Raw genomic sequence first — 16,005 nt, 5'->3', positions numbered from 1 at the left:
GACCACACATCTTTTGAAATAATGCAAAAACATGATTACAAAAGTGCACAGTGACTTTCCAAACACCTTGTATATTATTTTGAATTATTTTGATTTTTATTTCACATATATTCTTGAGATTTTTATTGATATGCACAACAAAACAAAAACATATTTTAGCATTTTTAAAATTATTAATCTTTCAACTTTACTTTAAGACTAAGTTCATAAGTAAGAATTCTATTGGGTATTCCTCTGTTTCCTTACTGAATTTGAAAGAGATTCTATGAACAAACTAAATTAGAAAACCTTATTCTACAGAATACTTTTTGTTTTAATAATTGTTTTTGTTCTGTAAAAGCTTAAAATCTTGTTACACAAGCCACCTATTTCTTTGAATAAACTTAAATAGTTAATAATTGTGCTTGTTTTGAAACTGTGTTGTTCTACGTTTTTGTTACTTAAGCACGATAAAATGCAGTTAAACAAACACTAGGTATCCTTTCATCCGTTTATGTCTTCCTTTTACAACAAACCTACTGAATTATCTAAATCAAAGTGTATTGTCGTAGTTTTAAGGAATTATTTTAACAATTCACAAACTTTTAAGCGTCTTCAATGTGTACAACAGGTATGTTGTTTGAGGTTTTATACACTCAAGCTATTTTATAACTTATTGTAATTCTTCCAAAAATGGCAGAATGGAAAGAAGTATGAAGGACCTGTACTCATGTATACATCTATGTTAAGATGCTATGTTAACTTATCTGTTAAAAAGTCAATTAAAGTTATCTCAGAAAGGCAAACAACAAAAGAGAAATTAAATTTGGCTGACATAAAATACAAATAGCAGGTATATTTGTAAATTATATGTATTATTTAAATGGTTTGACGTTATATAGTAACTATGTACATTTTTAAAAAATTAGTTGACTGAAGAGAGTCATTGCAAGGCCCAAAACGTGTAAAAACGTGTATCAACTAAAAACAGCAAATAAACGGATGAAAGGATGCCTAGTGTTCATTTAACTGCACTTTATTATGCTTAAGTAACAAAAATTAATAATTGTTTTACTGTTTATAAGAGAATTTGTGCAACAATTGAATAAAGCATTCAATTATACTTCTGAATTATTTAATACCTTGAAGTTTTTCTTCAACTGTATTTTCAATAATATTTATAATATCTTCTTCTTTAATTTCTTTTTCTTGTTTCTTTGGAAGAATACCTTTTTCTCGTAAAATATCATTCCACTGTGTATCTGCATTTGGATCCTGAAATAAAATTATTATTAAATTAGACTGACCATTTTATGTAATAAAACTAAAATTCAAATTGATTACTAAAAATGACCACTTTGAATATAAAGTATATCCAAATTTACAAATAGTAATCTGAAGATGAAGATCAGATGAAAATCTGACTATAGGATAGCTGACAATATGCCTATATACAGAAGAGTATATAGGAATTGTAAATTTGAATTCTGTTCCAGATTAGTAACTTTTGAAGAAAGAATCAATTAATTTCTAATTATTAAGATTAATGTTAGCTAATTAATCTTGAGAAACAGCAGCTAAATATTTAGCTATATAGAACAACACTAATGAAGTCTGGAAAATAATCTAGCAGTTTTAAGCTTACACACAACAGAATCAAAAATAATATTTTATTTTTTTATAACTTTATTTTAATAGATGGTGGTCAATGTAAAACTGACACACTCACCAATTGAGTAAATTATTATAATCTTCATATCGTAAAAAGGAACTAGTAAGACAAAATAAAATTAGACAAAAGCTCTTTGAAGACTTAGTTTTATTTTCAAAACATTATGAAAACTTGTATAACCAATACTTCATCATTCAAGAAAGTCCAGTTTTATTTAATTGATGAGTGGAACTGGATTCAGATAAAACACTTCCAAAGTAAGTAAAGTGTTTCTGCAGCTGCACATTTCTGCCGGTATCCAAACCTTTGTCAAAGCAATCCTAGAACTCATTTTTTACAATGTCTTTAAAGGCTTTTGTTGCTACAGCTTCCAGATTTGCAGTTCCATCAGTTAGTCCTGATTAATATCTATCTGGCTAAGAACAAAATAATATTTCTTTAGTCCTTAATTTTGCCCTTCAAAAATCTTATCTGTTTCTAAAATAAAAGAGAAGTTGAAAGATTGCAAGTTTCAATCAATAGAAGAAGTGAAAACCACAGCAATGAGAGCCCATAAATAATCACAAAGAAAACTTCCAGAACTGCTTTGACAAACAGTACAGATGCAGGCAGAAATGTGTAGCTACAGTTAGGAGCTTATTTTGAAGGTGGTATGGTGTACAAGTTTCTATATGTTGTGAAATAAAACTTGTACCAAAAATTCTGTTTATTTTGAATATTATACATTCCTTACCATTTTATTTATAAATAAATCAAATTATAATATTCATGTATTTTAAAAATAAGTTTAATAATAAAAGGATTTGTTTTTAAATACCCATTTAAATAAATATATATTTATGAAAGTATTATTTAAATTACTGAATATAAAATAATATCAAAAATAAAAATCTGGGTGTATTCAAAGAAACAAATTTTTAATTACTAAATATTTTGATTGAAAAAATATCCTGTTATTGAAGAAATTTATATTCTTTGGCATCAGTTTTATCCAAATCAAAATGATCATCATATAACATATTAGTTAAAATATCAGATATTATATAGAAATTACTATCTACATTACTAACTCTTAAGATTTAAAATTAATTAAAGAAGCCTGTATTCTTAACTTTTATAATATAATTGATAATTGTTTTAGTTATTAAAAAAATTTCATTATATGAAGAAAACATATTTGTTTAAAAGTTCTTATCTAATACCAAAACAGAATTTTGTTTGCATTTAATAATTCAGTTATCCAGGGATACAGATTCCTAAGCTAAATTAAAAATAGTAGATATTAGTTTAACTTCTCATTAGCAAAAGTTGGATATGAATTATAGCCAGCATTATTATATATTAATAAATTTAATTGTAAATCATATGTGTTTTACTTTGAGTGATTTATACAGTACAGCCTACACTTTGTGGATTAATAACTACTAAACTAAATATTAAAAAAGTAAAATCACTAAAACTTTTTGAAGAAAAATAAGTGATATTTTGAAATTTGCTGAATCATTAACATATCATATGTAATGATATTGAATAAGAAGCTATTTACTTAAATTTATTTCTTAACCAAAAAATTGCTGTAATTAATCTGGCTATAAATTTGCTATTATTAATGATTATATATTAAGTAATTTGGTATTACAGATAGACATTAGGCATCATAATTTATTTCTTATATTTAAAAAGCTATTTTTTTCAAAAAATTTTAGAAACAAACATTGTTCTGCTGAAATTTAGAGTAATGACATTTTACTCCATGTTTATTGATATGAATCCTAGTAATCCTTATCTGTGGATTTCTAGGATTCATATCAATAAACATGGAATTTAAAACTAATGCTATATATGAAATGGTAAAAGTTTATCCTTACTGGGGCCTTTTTTTGTAATTTTGCTCTCTTAGGACATCTCTCTAGTAGTTATGTCCTAAACACAGAAATTTTGGGGGCAACGGGTATAATAAGAGCTATAAGCGAAAACTCATCGGATTATATATTCATGATATTATCCTACATTGAGTTTAAAATGAATTATTACTACGTTAAATAATTGTTAATTGAGTAAGAGTTAACTAATCCAAGCACAAGCACATTAATATCTTCACATTTGAAATAGATGGCGCAATAATTACATAGAATAATAATTATCTTAGTACTACAATACGAATTGAATGATATTATTTCAAATTTACATTTTTTTCTTTAAATAATTTTATTTAAAAACGTACTTCCATTATTCTTGCTGTAAAGAGTTAACTTCCTGGTCCGTCGTCACTGACGAAAAGGCACGTGCTTCGACCTCTACTAAACTCCATAAATAGCAATGTATCTTATTGCTGGTATTTTTTCGCAAATGTGCGAATATATTCGTTGGAAATAATATACAGCATACACAAAAAACTTTTTTCCTCTGTTAATTTAATATTATATAAAATAATATGTAATGTGCCACACGATTTTGTCAAATTAAACTTAAATTCCTCCCCTCTGGGTTTATCTAATTAAGAAACATAGGTATAATGTATTAAGATTTTTATGACATCAATCGAAACTACAGTTATATAAACTTTGTGTATGCAGTTTCGATTGGCGTAAAAAAATCTTAATATATTCGTTTCATTTGAAATTGCTACTGTCAAATTTAATTTTTTATTTTAGTGAATTCAATTTTTATTGTGACCTTATATTTGAATTTTTCAGATAATCCGCGTTTTTACGGGATCCAAATTTGAGTCAGGTCAGGAACTTCAGGAATTTTTCAGAGATGATCTATCTGTATGTATTGGTCCCATCCCTCACCGTCCAGCTGCTTCTTTATGGGCTTAACCGAATTCGTGATGGTCCCGGATAGTGAAGGACGGGGGCCGACATATCCGGTCGGATCACGCCCCGAAAAATTCACGGGGATTTTTCGAGCCGTCCGAATTCAATCCCGGATACCCTAGAGCGGTAGGCAGTAGCGTACCGTAGTGGGGGCGGCAGGGGCGGCTCTTTTTAGGGCGCGGCAAAATTACCTTTTAGGGGGCAGCAAAATTTCACAATAAATAATAATAATATCTTGTAAAAATTTGAAACATCCTAATCTATACTTGCATCGCGCCTACGATAGTACTATCGTCCGGACAGTCCGGGAATCGGCTCACCGTCCGGATGAAATAGTAATTTTTTCATCCGAGGAAGTCCTGCGAAACCTGTTGACCTTTTTTTTTTTTTGTATTTGCTTGTACGATTCATTCGCGTTCATATACACCACTAATATTCAATGGAACTATTTTAAACAAGTCGCTGCACTACCACCGAATTTTTCATTGCTTGTTCTGTGACAAAACTGAATTTTCTTTTAAATTGAAATACCTAAATAAGGGGGGCCGAAATTTTCCTCCGCCCCGGGCTGCTGACACCCACGGTACGCCACTGGCGGTAGGCTGATACCTTGAGCTCTCGGTCATCCGGCCGTCGAAATACCATGAATCAAAATGGTTTCTCTTTGTTAAAATATATCTCGATGTTAATAAATTTAAATTGAGAAATGAGTCACTTCAAATAGTTATTTTAGAATTACTAAAGAGAAAGAACGGAGATTTGACTCAATGTATAATGCAAGACTCAGTTATTGTGATTACAATCTAAAGTGTAATTTCGTTAAACGCATTGTTTTTACAGGATGTACCAAAAATTTCCCTAATCAAGTTTTGAAAATTATATTCCTGACACAGGTCCGGATTAACCCACTTTGGGGCCCTAGACATTTTCTTCTTCCGGGTCCCCTCCCGGCTCTTTCAATTAATAAATCTTGTTACTATTATTTCTATTAAATTTCATACGGACACTGCAGCTGCTTTATAAAATATAAAAGCAAAATTATTTCACAATATTTCACAGGATTTAAGAATACATATAATTAATATTATTCTTATCGCTATAAAGAATATTCTAAATTATTGGGAATTTTACTTTCAATAAGAAGAAACATAAGAATACGAGGGTTGTTCAAAAAGTTCCCGAACTTTATTTATTACAAAAAAAAAATACTTCACATACAATTTATTTGTCAGGGTCCTCTTCAACGTAGTCTCCTCCGCAACATATACACTTATTTCAATAGTGTTTCCACTTTTTGAAACATCTTGGAACGCTTTTTCCGGAATGTCCATAAGCTCCTCCGTCGTTTTTTTTTTTCTATCTCTTGAATGGTGGCAAATCTTTTTTCTTTGAACATGTTTTTTTAGTTTGTTGGAAAACAGGAAAAAGTCGCATGGGGCCAAGTCAGGTGAGCAGGGTGGGTGGGGAAGCACAACGGTCTTGTTTTTGTCCAAAAACTTGTGTTATGAGGGACAAATGAGCCGCCGCGTTGTGGTGAAAAAACCACTCGCCGCTCCTCCAACGTTCGGACCCTTTTCGCCTGATTTTGTCTCTTAGGCGTTTCGTAACACCAGGTAGTACTCCGTGTTGACTGTCTGACCTGTAGGTAGGTATTCATGATGCACAACCCCTTTTACATCGAAAAAACGGTCAACATCACCTTTAATATTTGAGCGAACTTGTCGAGCTGTTTTGGGGCGGGGGGCTGTTTCACCCATCCGTGGAAAGTTTTCGTGAAGGATTTTCCGAGTTTCACACAGAATTTCACAGAACAATGCTGTTCTTTAAATGAGTTGATTTTCGCCGAACCCCACAAACACCACTTCACATAAACGGCCGTAGCTAATCACCAAAACAAGATATCAACAAACGGGTCAAAGTAGGTTACTCGAGGGGTTTCCGCGGACACAACGCCTCCAAGCGGATTTAAAAATAATAAACTGGAGGCGCGCTATTCAAAAGGTTCGGGAACTTTTTGAACAACCCACGTACAACCCACGTACTGTACATTTTCTTTAGATTTTAGAATTCACAATAACCATATAAAAAGCAATATATTTTTGCTTATTTGTTTATTATATACTGTTGTCCAACAGAAAAGTAAACTATCTTATTTACAAATCTTTTCAAAATAGACAGTTTGACCGGGCCCTTCTAAAAACCGGGCCCTAGACATTTGTCTTATTTGTCTATGCGATGATCCGGCCCTGTCCTGACATGTTAAAAAGTGATAAAAGAGCGTTAATGTTTTAGATTTTGTTGATCTTGAAAGTGTTTTGAATAAATCTATATGGGTGGGACAACCGTGTATCATCAACTGGAAAGCGAGAAATGTGGCCATGTCGAGAATAGCGTTAAATCCGAAACAAAAAATTGCGCTTTTGTAAGGTGCCTTTCGACACAAAATCTTACTTAACGATATGTGAAGATTTCGGAAAAAATTCCAATGATGTAACACAAGTAAGCCAAGTAAACTTATTTTGCACGAACTTGTTCAAAGCTTTCGTGAAACTTGGATAGGTTTTTGATCGCCGCATCATTTCTAAAAACTTGTAGTAGCCACCTCAATTCTCGGACTTAACTTCACCGTATACATATATACGTATATTATAGGAATATCTAAAAATTAGCGATTACATTAATAATTTTCTCAATTTGGATTAGCTGAAATACTGTACAGTATAACATTTCATCAGCAAGCATAGTGAAAATCACACCAACAATGTTACGACGCATGGATAGAAATATGCTGTCGCGGGATCTCTGCCTCTCTAAAATTTTTGAGCACAGCTGATAGTTAGTACACGTGTTTTGTTCATTTACACTTTATATCAGATCATGTTTTTATTAATAAAAAAAAATTGAAAGATTTTAAAATTATTTTTGTCCTGCGGGCACTAATTGTCCTTTTAGCAAACCCATTATGGATTCGGCCAATCCTAAGCCGGGTGGTGAAAGACGGAGGAGATATATCCGGACAGACCACCCCCAAAAAATTCCTGGGAGTTTTTTAACTCGTCCGCATTCGATCCCGTGACTTCCGGAGCGATAGATTGCACCTTGACATCCGGATAGGTCTGTGATTTGGTGATAAAATGCACAATGTGTAAACGCTCGCCAGCACCAGCGAACTAAACCACAGAACACTGGTCGTGAGTTTGCGCTTTGCCAACGGACTCGTCACGTGGAATATTCCAGGTTTTCTTCACGTTTGTAACACCTAAATAGAGACCAGTTTCCCATAAAATGTCCTCCTGGGATGCAACGCCTCGAGTTGCGTTGCCGTATACAAACAATGTATAAAAATACATTGTTTATATAAAGAATAGAATTTTTAAAATTACTTAAATGGATGTATAAACATAATATATAATTCTTCGACATTTAATAGATCGCTTATTATTAATATTATCATCAGTGGCGGCCCGAGGCAAGTTTTAGGATGGAGCAAGATCCTATTATAGCGCCCCCTTGGTTGCCCCTAATTTATACCCTTTAATTTTCTTTACCACTGAGGCACCCCCTAGAACTTAGCGCCTGGAGCGGCTGCTCCGTTCGCCCTATGGTAGGGCCGGCTCTGATTATCATTATTTACATCGATATGATTACCTGTAACCGTGCCAAAATCCAAAGTTTTCAAGAATAATAAAATTTTGATTAAAATTATTTTAATATATTAATAAATTTTTAATAATATGTTTTGTTAATTAGTAATCATTTAAATATTTTTAAAATTTTAATTTAAAATGTTATAATTTCTTGTCATCTGGCAATCATAAACATTAAGAAGGAAGTCACCTCTTATTTAGCGGTAAATTTAAAAATGTGTTAACGAAGATTAAAAAAAACTATATATTTGAGATTATTTAGATTGTATATTGGGTAAGATAGGTTATATTTTATTAGAAATGATAAATAATTTTAAACTTTCATTCAGATTTATTAAAATAATACTGATTTCAATAGATCCAATCAGTTTTAGGCGTATCTGTATGTACTGTACAGTATACATATGGAGTAATTTGCGAAGTTGGATAATGTCGAAATTGTCTGGGTAATGCCAACTTTATCAAAAACCACGGGTAATGCTGAAAGAAAATCGTTTCAATAGCAATAATGTCGCCATTATCCATCAATACTTGAATGAGGTCACATTCAGGGGTTCTTTGCACTATCCAGTTTCATTCTTGATTGCAAAAATAAGTAGAGGTACAATAACTTAATGTAGACTTTTTTAAATTCAATGTTAAGTTTTCAATATAAAATAAAATAATTGTAAATAATAATTTGATTTGATTATTTTAAAATGATGGTAATAATTAATGATGATAATTTTATTGATTTCTTTTACTTAAACTTAGAAAGAGAAACAATTACTTTATGTTTAATTTTGCAATTGGTATTCAACATTTTACAAAACTTGATGTGTAATGTTGAGGTTATCTGAGAAAATTGATAATTAAATGATTTCCTCCATATTTTGGTGTTATCCACCTGACTTGGCTAAGGCTGACATCACCTGGGTAGTCTCAATGGTATCCAGATTTTGTACGTTACTCATAATGTATATAAATGACCTAAAAGGAACCTCTATCCAATGTTAATTAAATTTTGGAATATTTCAACAGTATTTTACCTTTCTATTTTTTTCATAATTTATAAATAAAACATAACAAATTTTGACAAAATTAAATTTACTTGCCATTAATACTGGAGTTTAAGATCAACTCGAGATTTTCAGCTCAAAACAGTGCTAGAATGATATACAAAATTAAAATATTTAATGAGTACTTTATTTGTTTCATTCAAGCTTCATTTTTTAAATGTTCTAATGAGAACATTTAAAAAAGAACAGGATTTGATTAAGTAGAACATATTTGAATTTGGTATAATCTGCTTTGTTGAGGGGTATGCTATACATGCCAGATCTTTCTATTACTGCCCAAATAGCCTTATTGTTAGAAAGGAGTTTTCATAGTAATGGGAATGGAGAAACAGGCAATCTTAATTGATGAGAATGTAACACTGTAGCTAAATGATACATGAAAGATCTCATAGTTGCAGCGATCCAGATGGAAACTTTACTTCAGAATGCAAAGGTAAGAGGCTTAGCTTGTGAGTTGAGTGAAACAAGCAAAAGTACTTATTTAAATATTTTAATTTTGTGTATTGTCAGTTATGTGAAATTTATGAAACTTGACTCACTGTTCTAGACTACCACATTTCAGAATGTGGTAGTCTAGAACTGAGATGTGGTTATATTAGCCTATGTGTAGTTGATGTGATGTGATGTAATGTTCATTTATACTGAAATTTTACTATTATATTAATATCTGTTAAATAATTTAATCAAATACAATATATGTGGTAGCCAGCTGGAGTTATGATAAGATGTAAGAAGTATGCTGCAATTGTTATAAGCTCTGTTCCACTCTGTGGTAAAGGTTTGCCTTTTGTACTTTGCCATAGAAGTTGACCCTTAATTTCAGAGAGATTTTTTTTCACACTTAGAAATTTGACTTAAGCAACTTCACTCATAGTTATGCACATAGATTAAATAAACAGTTATATTAAGTTCATAAATGAAGTTTTTAGAAAAATAAAATATTTTCTGTTTATTATTGTACTGGATTATTTAGAACTGCATACATGAAGTATAGAAATTATACAGGTATCTAATTTTCTGCAAATTTCATTGCATAACATAAAATTTCAAAACAGCAAGATTAACGGATTTACTAGAACTGAAGTCATGTAATATTAACAATATATCCTGCATCTTTAATTATAAGCCATAGCTGTGATTAAATGTAAATAAAAAAAATCTAAAAATCACACAACATACAGGGATCACCAACATCATCACTGTAATTTAGACAAGGGAATGTGCATTACATGCAATGCCATCTATGGCACTATTAATTTAACACAAACAACAAAATTATATGTGAAATTATTACATTTCACATATTTTTATTTTTATTGTTTTTTCCTTTCAGTTAAAGACCAACCATTTTAAATGAAATATTATTTATTACAGCATCTTTACATTAAATATTTTATAAGATGAAAACAAAACTTTTTAAAAATGACAATTGCTTTGTTGTTAATACTGGGTAATAATATTTAAAATACTCCTATTCATTGCTGTCTAGAAAGATACTTAGAGGTTTAAGTATCTTTATCATATGGTATGGTGACATTTCAGGGTGTGCAGAAGACATTTTCATCAAAAATAGTTAGCACCAAAACTCACTACTATGCACTTTGGTGTGGCAAACAACAAACATTTTATATATACAAAAAAATACTATGGATTTTAGGATGATATTCCATGTGTTCCCGATTCTGAAGGTGTTGGTCCCTAACTGAAGGCAATAAACAGTATGTTCAACAACTGACTATAATGAATTCTCTGTGATTGTGATGCTTCTCACATGCAACATGATAGATTACTTTTCTTTATGCTGCTGAATTTGCAGTATGTCTTTGATAAACCACTTTTTAAGTGTTCCCACAAATGGAACTACTTTTTCATTTGTTTATAGCATGAAAAGTGCCACAAAGGAAAGTTTTGATACTATTTTTTTTTTACAAAAATGTCTTTTTTCACATCCTGAAATGTCACCATACCAGATTTGGTTGCATTTGGGCTGCTAAGTATCTCTAGAGAGAGTATTGAATAGTATACTTTAATTACGGTCATCCAGTACTATGTTAAATTAGATTAAAAATTTTAAATATTAGATTATTACTTTATTTCATTACATATAAGATTAATTAAATTAGTATAAAAAATTTCAAAGTAATTTGTGAATTATTTATTTTCAGAAAAGTTTGCATTAACGTTTTGATGAAATTCTACAAGAAAGCAAAGTATGACATTCCTTCATATTTGCTTATTATATATTATATGGTTAACAGAAAATAATTTTTATTCATATGGAAAAGAAATACTTTTGAATGATGAAATATTCACATTAAACATAAGCCAAATAATAGAAAATTTGAATTCTTCAATTGCTCTTTTTACTTCAAGAAATAAAAACTTATCAAAATATAATGAAGAAATTTCACTTCAACCAACTTCTACAAAAACTAAGATAATTGAAGTTTTCACAAAAATAGTGTTTTCAAACTTTGATGATAAACAGTATAATTCTGTGTACACTAGTGATAAACATTCTAGATCTTATTCTAGTATAAAATTAAGATCTAGTATAGTTGAAAATATTGACATGGCTGATGAAGAATTACATATGTCAGCTAAGAATTCTGTTAAAACATTAAATTTACATAATAATAATAATAATAATAATAATAATAGCAATGTTGCTATGACAACTAATTCTAGATCTTATTCTAGTATAAAATTAAGATCTAGTATAGTTGAAAATATTGACATGGCTGATGAAGAATTACATATGTCAGCTAAGAATTCTGTTAAAACATTAAATTTACATAATAATAATAATAATAATAATAATAGCAATGTTGCTATGACAACTAATTTATATTACAATTCAATAGGTTCTGTTGAAAGTCATATAGCTCGTACATCTTTACAATTCCATAATGGTTCCGATGGCTTGCATGAAAGTGAATTAGATAATTTGTTTATAAATGTCTTTCTAAACCATTCATATATGGATCATAAATTTATTTCTGATATTAAAACCACAAGTACACTTTCCACTGATATAGTTAATTTAAAAACTGATTATTTTTCAGTAAGTGCTGACCATTTAGAAAACCAAATAACATATTCTGAAGTATATTTAATTCCATCATTCATGCCATCAAAAGAAGAAACTTTGACTACATTACATAGATCTACAAATTCAACACAAATAGAATATTCTGTGATATCTTCTGTTTTGCCTTCTAAATATCCCATTAAAGAAAATCCTAGAATATGGATAAAAAGTAACAAAACTGAAAATAATACAATTGATATTTGTAATATTTATGTAAAACCATTTTCTTATGAATTCAGCATAATTTTTAATTGTACTGAAGAATGTGAATTACAATTTCTTAAGTATTTGCGACAATATTTTGATGATAAAAACTGCGAAATACATAAAACTGCCTTTATTAAAGGATTTCCTGCAATATTTAGTTGGACAAATATTTCTGTGAATAATAATAATAGATGTAATTTGACTGAAATAGATTTAGAGTGGTTTAAAATGGTTGAAAGAAATGAAAGTTTAAAAACAGAATTTGTAGAAAAGTTTTTACCCAATATACAGATAATAAAAGCACACAAGAGATATATTGGTGTGTGCTTAGAAGTCAAAAATTCAAATTTGTTACATATGATAATTATTACAGTTTTTACTGTATTGATGTTATTATTTGTTATTATTGGTTTGATATTTAAAAAGAAAGTTTTAATTTTTAAAATCAGATTCAAGGACAGGTTTAATAATTTAGATATGTTGGGTTGTCGACCTCCAATCATTTTACCTATGGAAAAACAGTAATTTGTTTCCAATTTTTTTTTTTTTTAAAGTTGTATGTTTTTTAATGATTTGGAAATGTAAATAATTGTAAATTACATAAAACAAATCAATATCAGAATATTTGTTTAAAAACAAATGTTTTTAATTAAATTTTTGTAATGAAAAGAAAGTTAAAATTAATTAAAAACATTTGTTTTCTTCAAAATTTGCTGCTGTAACATGAAGATACACTGTCACTGATTTACACATGTAAAGTTGATTTGTTTGAGATGTAATACATTTTAAGTATTTTATGGTTTACTATTGAAGTAACCAAAGCATGTATATTAACTTATAAATTCTTTATTTGATGATATAAATACATATTAGGCAGCAATTTGAAAAAATTGTAGACCTATAAATTTCCATTGTTGTTTGTCCGTCTGCCTTTCCTTAATCTCAAGAACAGAGTTAGATAGATGAAAGAAGAGACCAGATATGGAAACCTTAGGGCAGGATGCCCTGATTAATTATATAAGAACTTCCAATGCAAACCAGAAGTCATGTTATTTCAATTCAAAAAGTTTCTCCTGAAAGGTGTTAGATTAACAACACAGAGTCATGCTGGTTATCTAAGGAAAAGTATGATGAACATGGGAAATCCACTACTAATTTGAGGTGGAGAGCACATATTTTAAATGAAATACATTAAAAATATGATTAAAAATTGCAGCCTGGCATTGTGACGACGTCACAATAAATAATTGTTTGTTATATTTGTAATAATATTAATAAAAAAATCAAATATTGTATTTAAGAATTTTTAAATGAATTGTTATACAATTGAAACTATTTGAATATAAGATGCACTATTTGCATAGAATTTGTTGTTTTATTCTATAAATGAATTTAACATTATATTTTCATTTGTTGTGCCAATATTTACATTTAAATACAAATAAAAAATTTTGTAGCATTTCTTTGATGACATATAGCTGTAAATCTAATAATAACCAGTTTGACTTGCTAGCAGGAAAGTTGCACTGTGCAATATGAGTTGCTTCTGTGCATATTTTAATTTGGCATTATAAATTGAATAAAGTGATCTAGGGAAAAGATTTTAAGATGGTAATTTTTTTCTGATTTGTCAGTAAGATTGTTGACCTTTCTAACTTTTATACAGCTATACTGTTAATATTTTAGTATTAAAATATTACCAAGAAAGTATACACAATAGATTTATGGATGCCTTTTCTAATGCAGTGCCTCAATAGGACTAAAAACAAAGGCTCTTATACAAAACTAGCCATCATTTGTGTTCACAAAAGAATCTGTAGATGCAAGTGAAAGTAGCACCATTTGTGACAAATTAGAATTTTTTAAAAATATGTTTCAAGTTGGTCTCTTGTTTTTTTTTTTCCTTTTGCTTTTGTATATTAATCAGATTATAGACTTATTTTCCATATGCTCCAATTAATGAGTTTTCAAATTTCTCTATGATCTGATTTTCATCATCTATTGCAGCAGTTCCCAACCTTTTTTGATCTGCAAGGGGATACCTCTTGGCAGCCCATTTTCCTAAGTTTTATGTTATGTGTTCTTCAAACAACAGCACCTTGGTCAATTATACAGCACTATACAATTACATGTAAAAAAAAGTTTTTTGTAAATTGAAAAGCATTGGAAGAACACAAATAAATATAATTATATTTTCATTTAATTAAAACTAAGTATAGAGTGGCATGACATTGCCAAAAGCCTCAATGCAGAATCTGAATGTTCTTGTAGTACATCCACCATTATGAATTATTTTTGTGTGAGATCAGCGAGTTATATAGAGACGCACACTCCAGATTAGATAAAATAAAACACAATTATTTATTAACTCGCTAGTTCAATTACAGGTTTCATAGGATACCAACAATCCGAATTGTCCATTTTTCCGAGCCGAACATCCGATTAATTAAAATTATCTTACTTAACACTAGGTTCCTATTACTACTTAAACTTATTGAATATAGCTGGCTTATTCGAAGATTTAGAAAGTGAAAGTAAAGAATAAGGAAAGAGGGTACCCAAAACTTGATAATGCAGGCTGAATTGTGTGGGCTCATGGATGAGGCTTCTCGTCAGTCTGGGGACTGATTAACTCACTTTTTGTTTCACACTGAGATATTAATCCAAAAGGGGCGATCCATCTGGTTCCTCTCAATTAAGTTCCTTTCTCTTTTCTTGTTCCAAAGTTCTCTTTTTCTTTTCTCACCATACGATGCTAAACTTACAGAGGAGACTTTCCTTTTTGATCTCCTCCTTCCCCTTCCTTCCTCTCAGTCTCACATCCTTTCCACTCCACTATCACTTCCAGTCTCCCTTCGTTTCTCCTCTCCCCTCACTCCCTTCATTCTCCCCCTTCTTAACTCCCCCTCTCGCCTTAGTCCACTCATATCCTCTCTCAAAAGCCTTCCATTCATTCCTTTCCTCTCAGTCCACCCACACACTAAAGTCAATAGGAAGACGATAACATTATAGAAGAGTAAACAAATAAGACAGACGAAGGTGAAGTGAAGATATATATATACAAATCATATGGTTTAAAATATGGCGTGTAGCCACATTTGCATACCTCTGGTTGGGAATTGCTGATCTATTGCAGACAAAATCAATCTGAATTTCAATGATATCTAAGTCTAATAGTTTATGAAAAATTTTATAATTGATGTATTTATTGTTGGCCTATATTGATAAAATTCTGTAAATTTAAATTCTTTAATATCCTTTTAGAACATTTGGAAATGTTTTTAAATTTGTATTATAGAGTTTTTGGCTTTACTTTAAAAAAATCATATACAGTAAAGTTTAATATTTTCTTAATTATAAAGAAGTTTGCAATATTAAGAATGTAACACAAAAATTAAAACAAAAAATAGAAGAAAACCCAATCATTTTTTGACTGTTGAAGTGCTTTATCCAAAATAAAATACTTTTAATAAAAAGTTGACTGCAGTTATCTAGAACAGTGCAATTATATTTATTTTACATAAAAATTGAT

General features: G+C 29.9%; 2 protein-coding genes across 4 annotated transcripts in view; one reads left to right on the top strand and one right to left on the bottom strand.

The window, feature by feature from the left end:
• LOC111633545 (phosducin-like protein 3) overlaps positions 1–9,320 on the bottom strand; it is a 66,443-nt gene extending 57,123 nt beyond the window's left edge. Inside the window, exons 1-2 of one of the 2 annotated variants that reach the window (XM_023378135.1) lie at positions 9,212–9,320; positions 1,122–1,254 (exon numbers count right to left, since the gene is read on the bottom strand). In XM_023378135.1, coding sequence (XP_023233903.1) covers positions 1,122–1,254; positions 9,212–9,214 — 136 coding nt within the window. In that variant the 5' untranslated portion in view covers positions 9,215–9,320. Of the gene's footprint in view, positions 1–1,121; positions 1,255–3,875; positions 4,033–9,211 lie in introns of those variants that run through there. The other variant, XM_023378134.1, reaches the window with a different exon arrangement.
• LOC111633542 (probable polyketide synthase 42) lies at positions 8,300–13,410 on the top strand. Of its 2 annotated transcripts, none has more exons than XM_023378128.1 (3): positions 8,300–8,391; positions 11,341–11,698; positions 11,864–13,410. In XM_023378128.1, exons 2-3 carry the CDS (start codon positions 11,388–11,390, stop codon positions 12,996–12,998), a joined length of 1,446 nt encoding a protein of 481 aa, XP_023233896.1. In that variant the 5' UTR covers positions 8,300–8,391; positions 11,341–11,387; the 3' UTR covers positions 12,999–13,410. The 2 variants fall into 2 exon arrangements, with proteins under 2 accessions (XP_023233896.1, XP_023233897.1); XM_023378129.1 differs by lacking the exon at positions 8,300–8,391 and adding an exon at positions 9,273–9,608.
• The last annotated feature ends 2,595 nt before the right edge of the window (positions 13,411–16,005 follow it).

This window comes from Centruroides sculpturatus, unplaced genomic scaffold (genome assembly GCF_000671375.1).
Source record: "Centruroides sculpturatus isolate CEXI.00-Female unplaced genomic scaffold, Cexi_2.0 scaffold780, whole genome shotgun sequence".
Classification (NCBI taxonomy): Eukaryota; Metazoa; Arthropoda; class Arachnida; order Scorpiones; family Buthidae; genus Centruroides; species Centruroides sculpturatus.
The sequence above is the reverse complement of the archived record's forward strand: the minus strand, read 5'-3'. Positions and strand labels throughout refer to the sequence as shown.

Bases quoted from the DNA above. Each gene is read 5' to 3' on its own strand.
- LOC111633542 (XM_023378128.1), top strand. From the start codon at position 11,388: ATGACATTCCTTCATATTTGCTTATTATATATTATATGGTTAACAGAA. The intron at 11,699-11,863 runs ATCTTATTCTAG...AACTAATTCTAG, and splicing joins ACTAGTGATAAACATTCTAG to ATCTTATTCTAGTATAAAAT.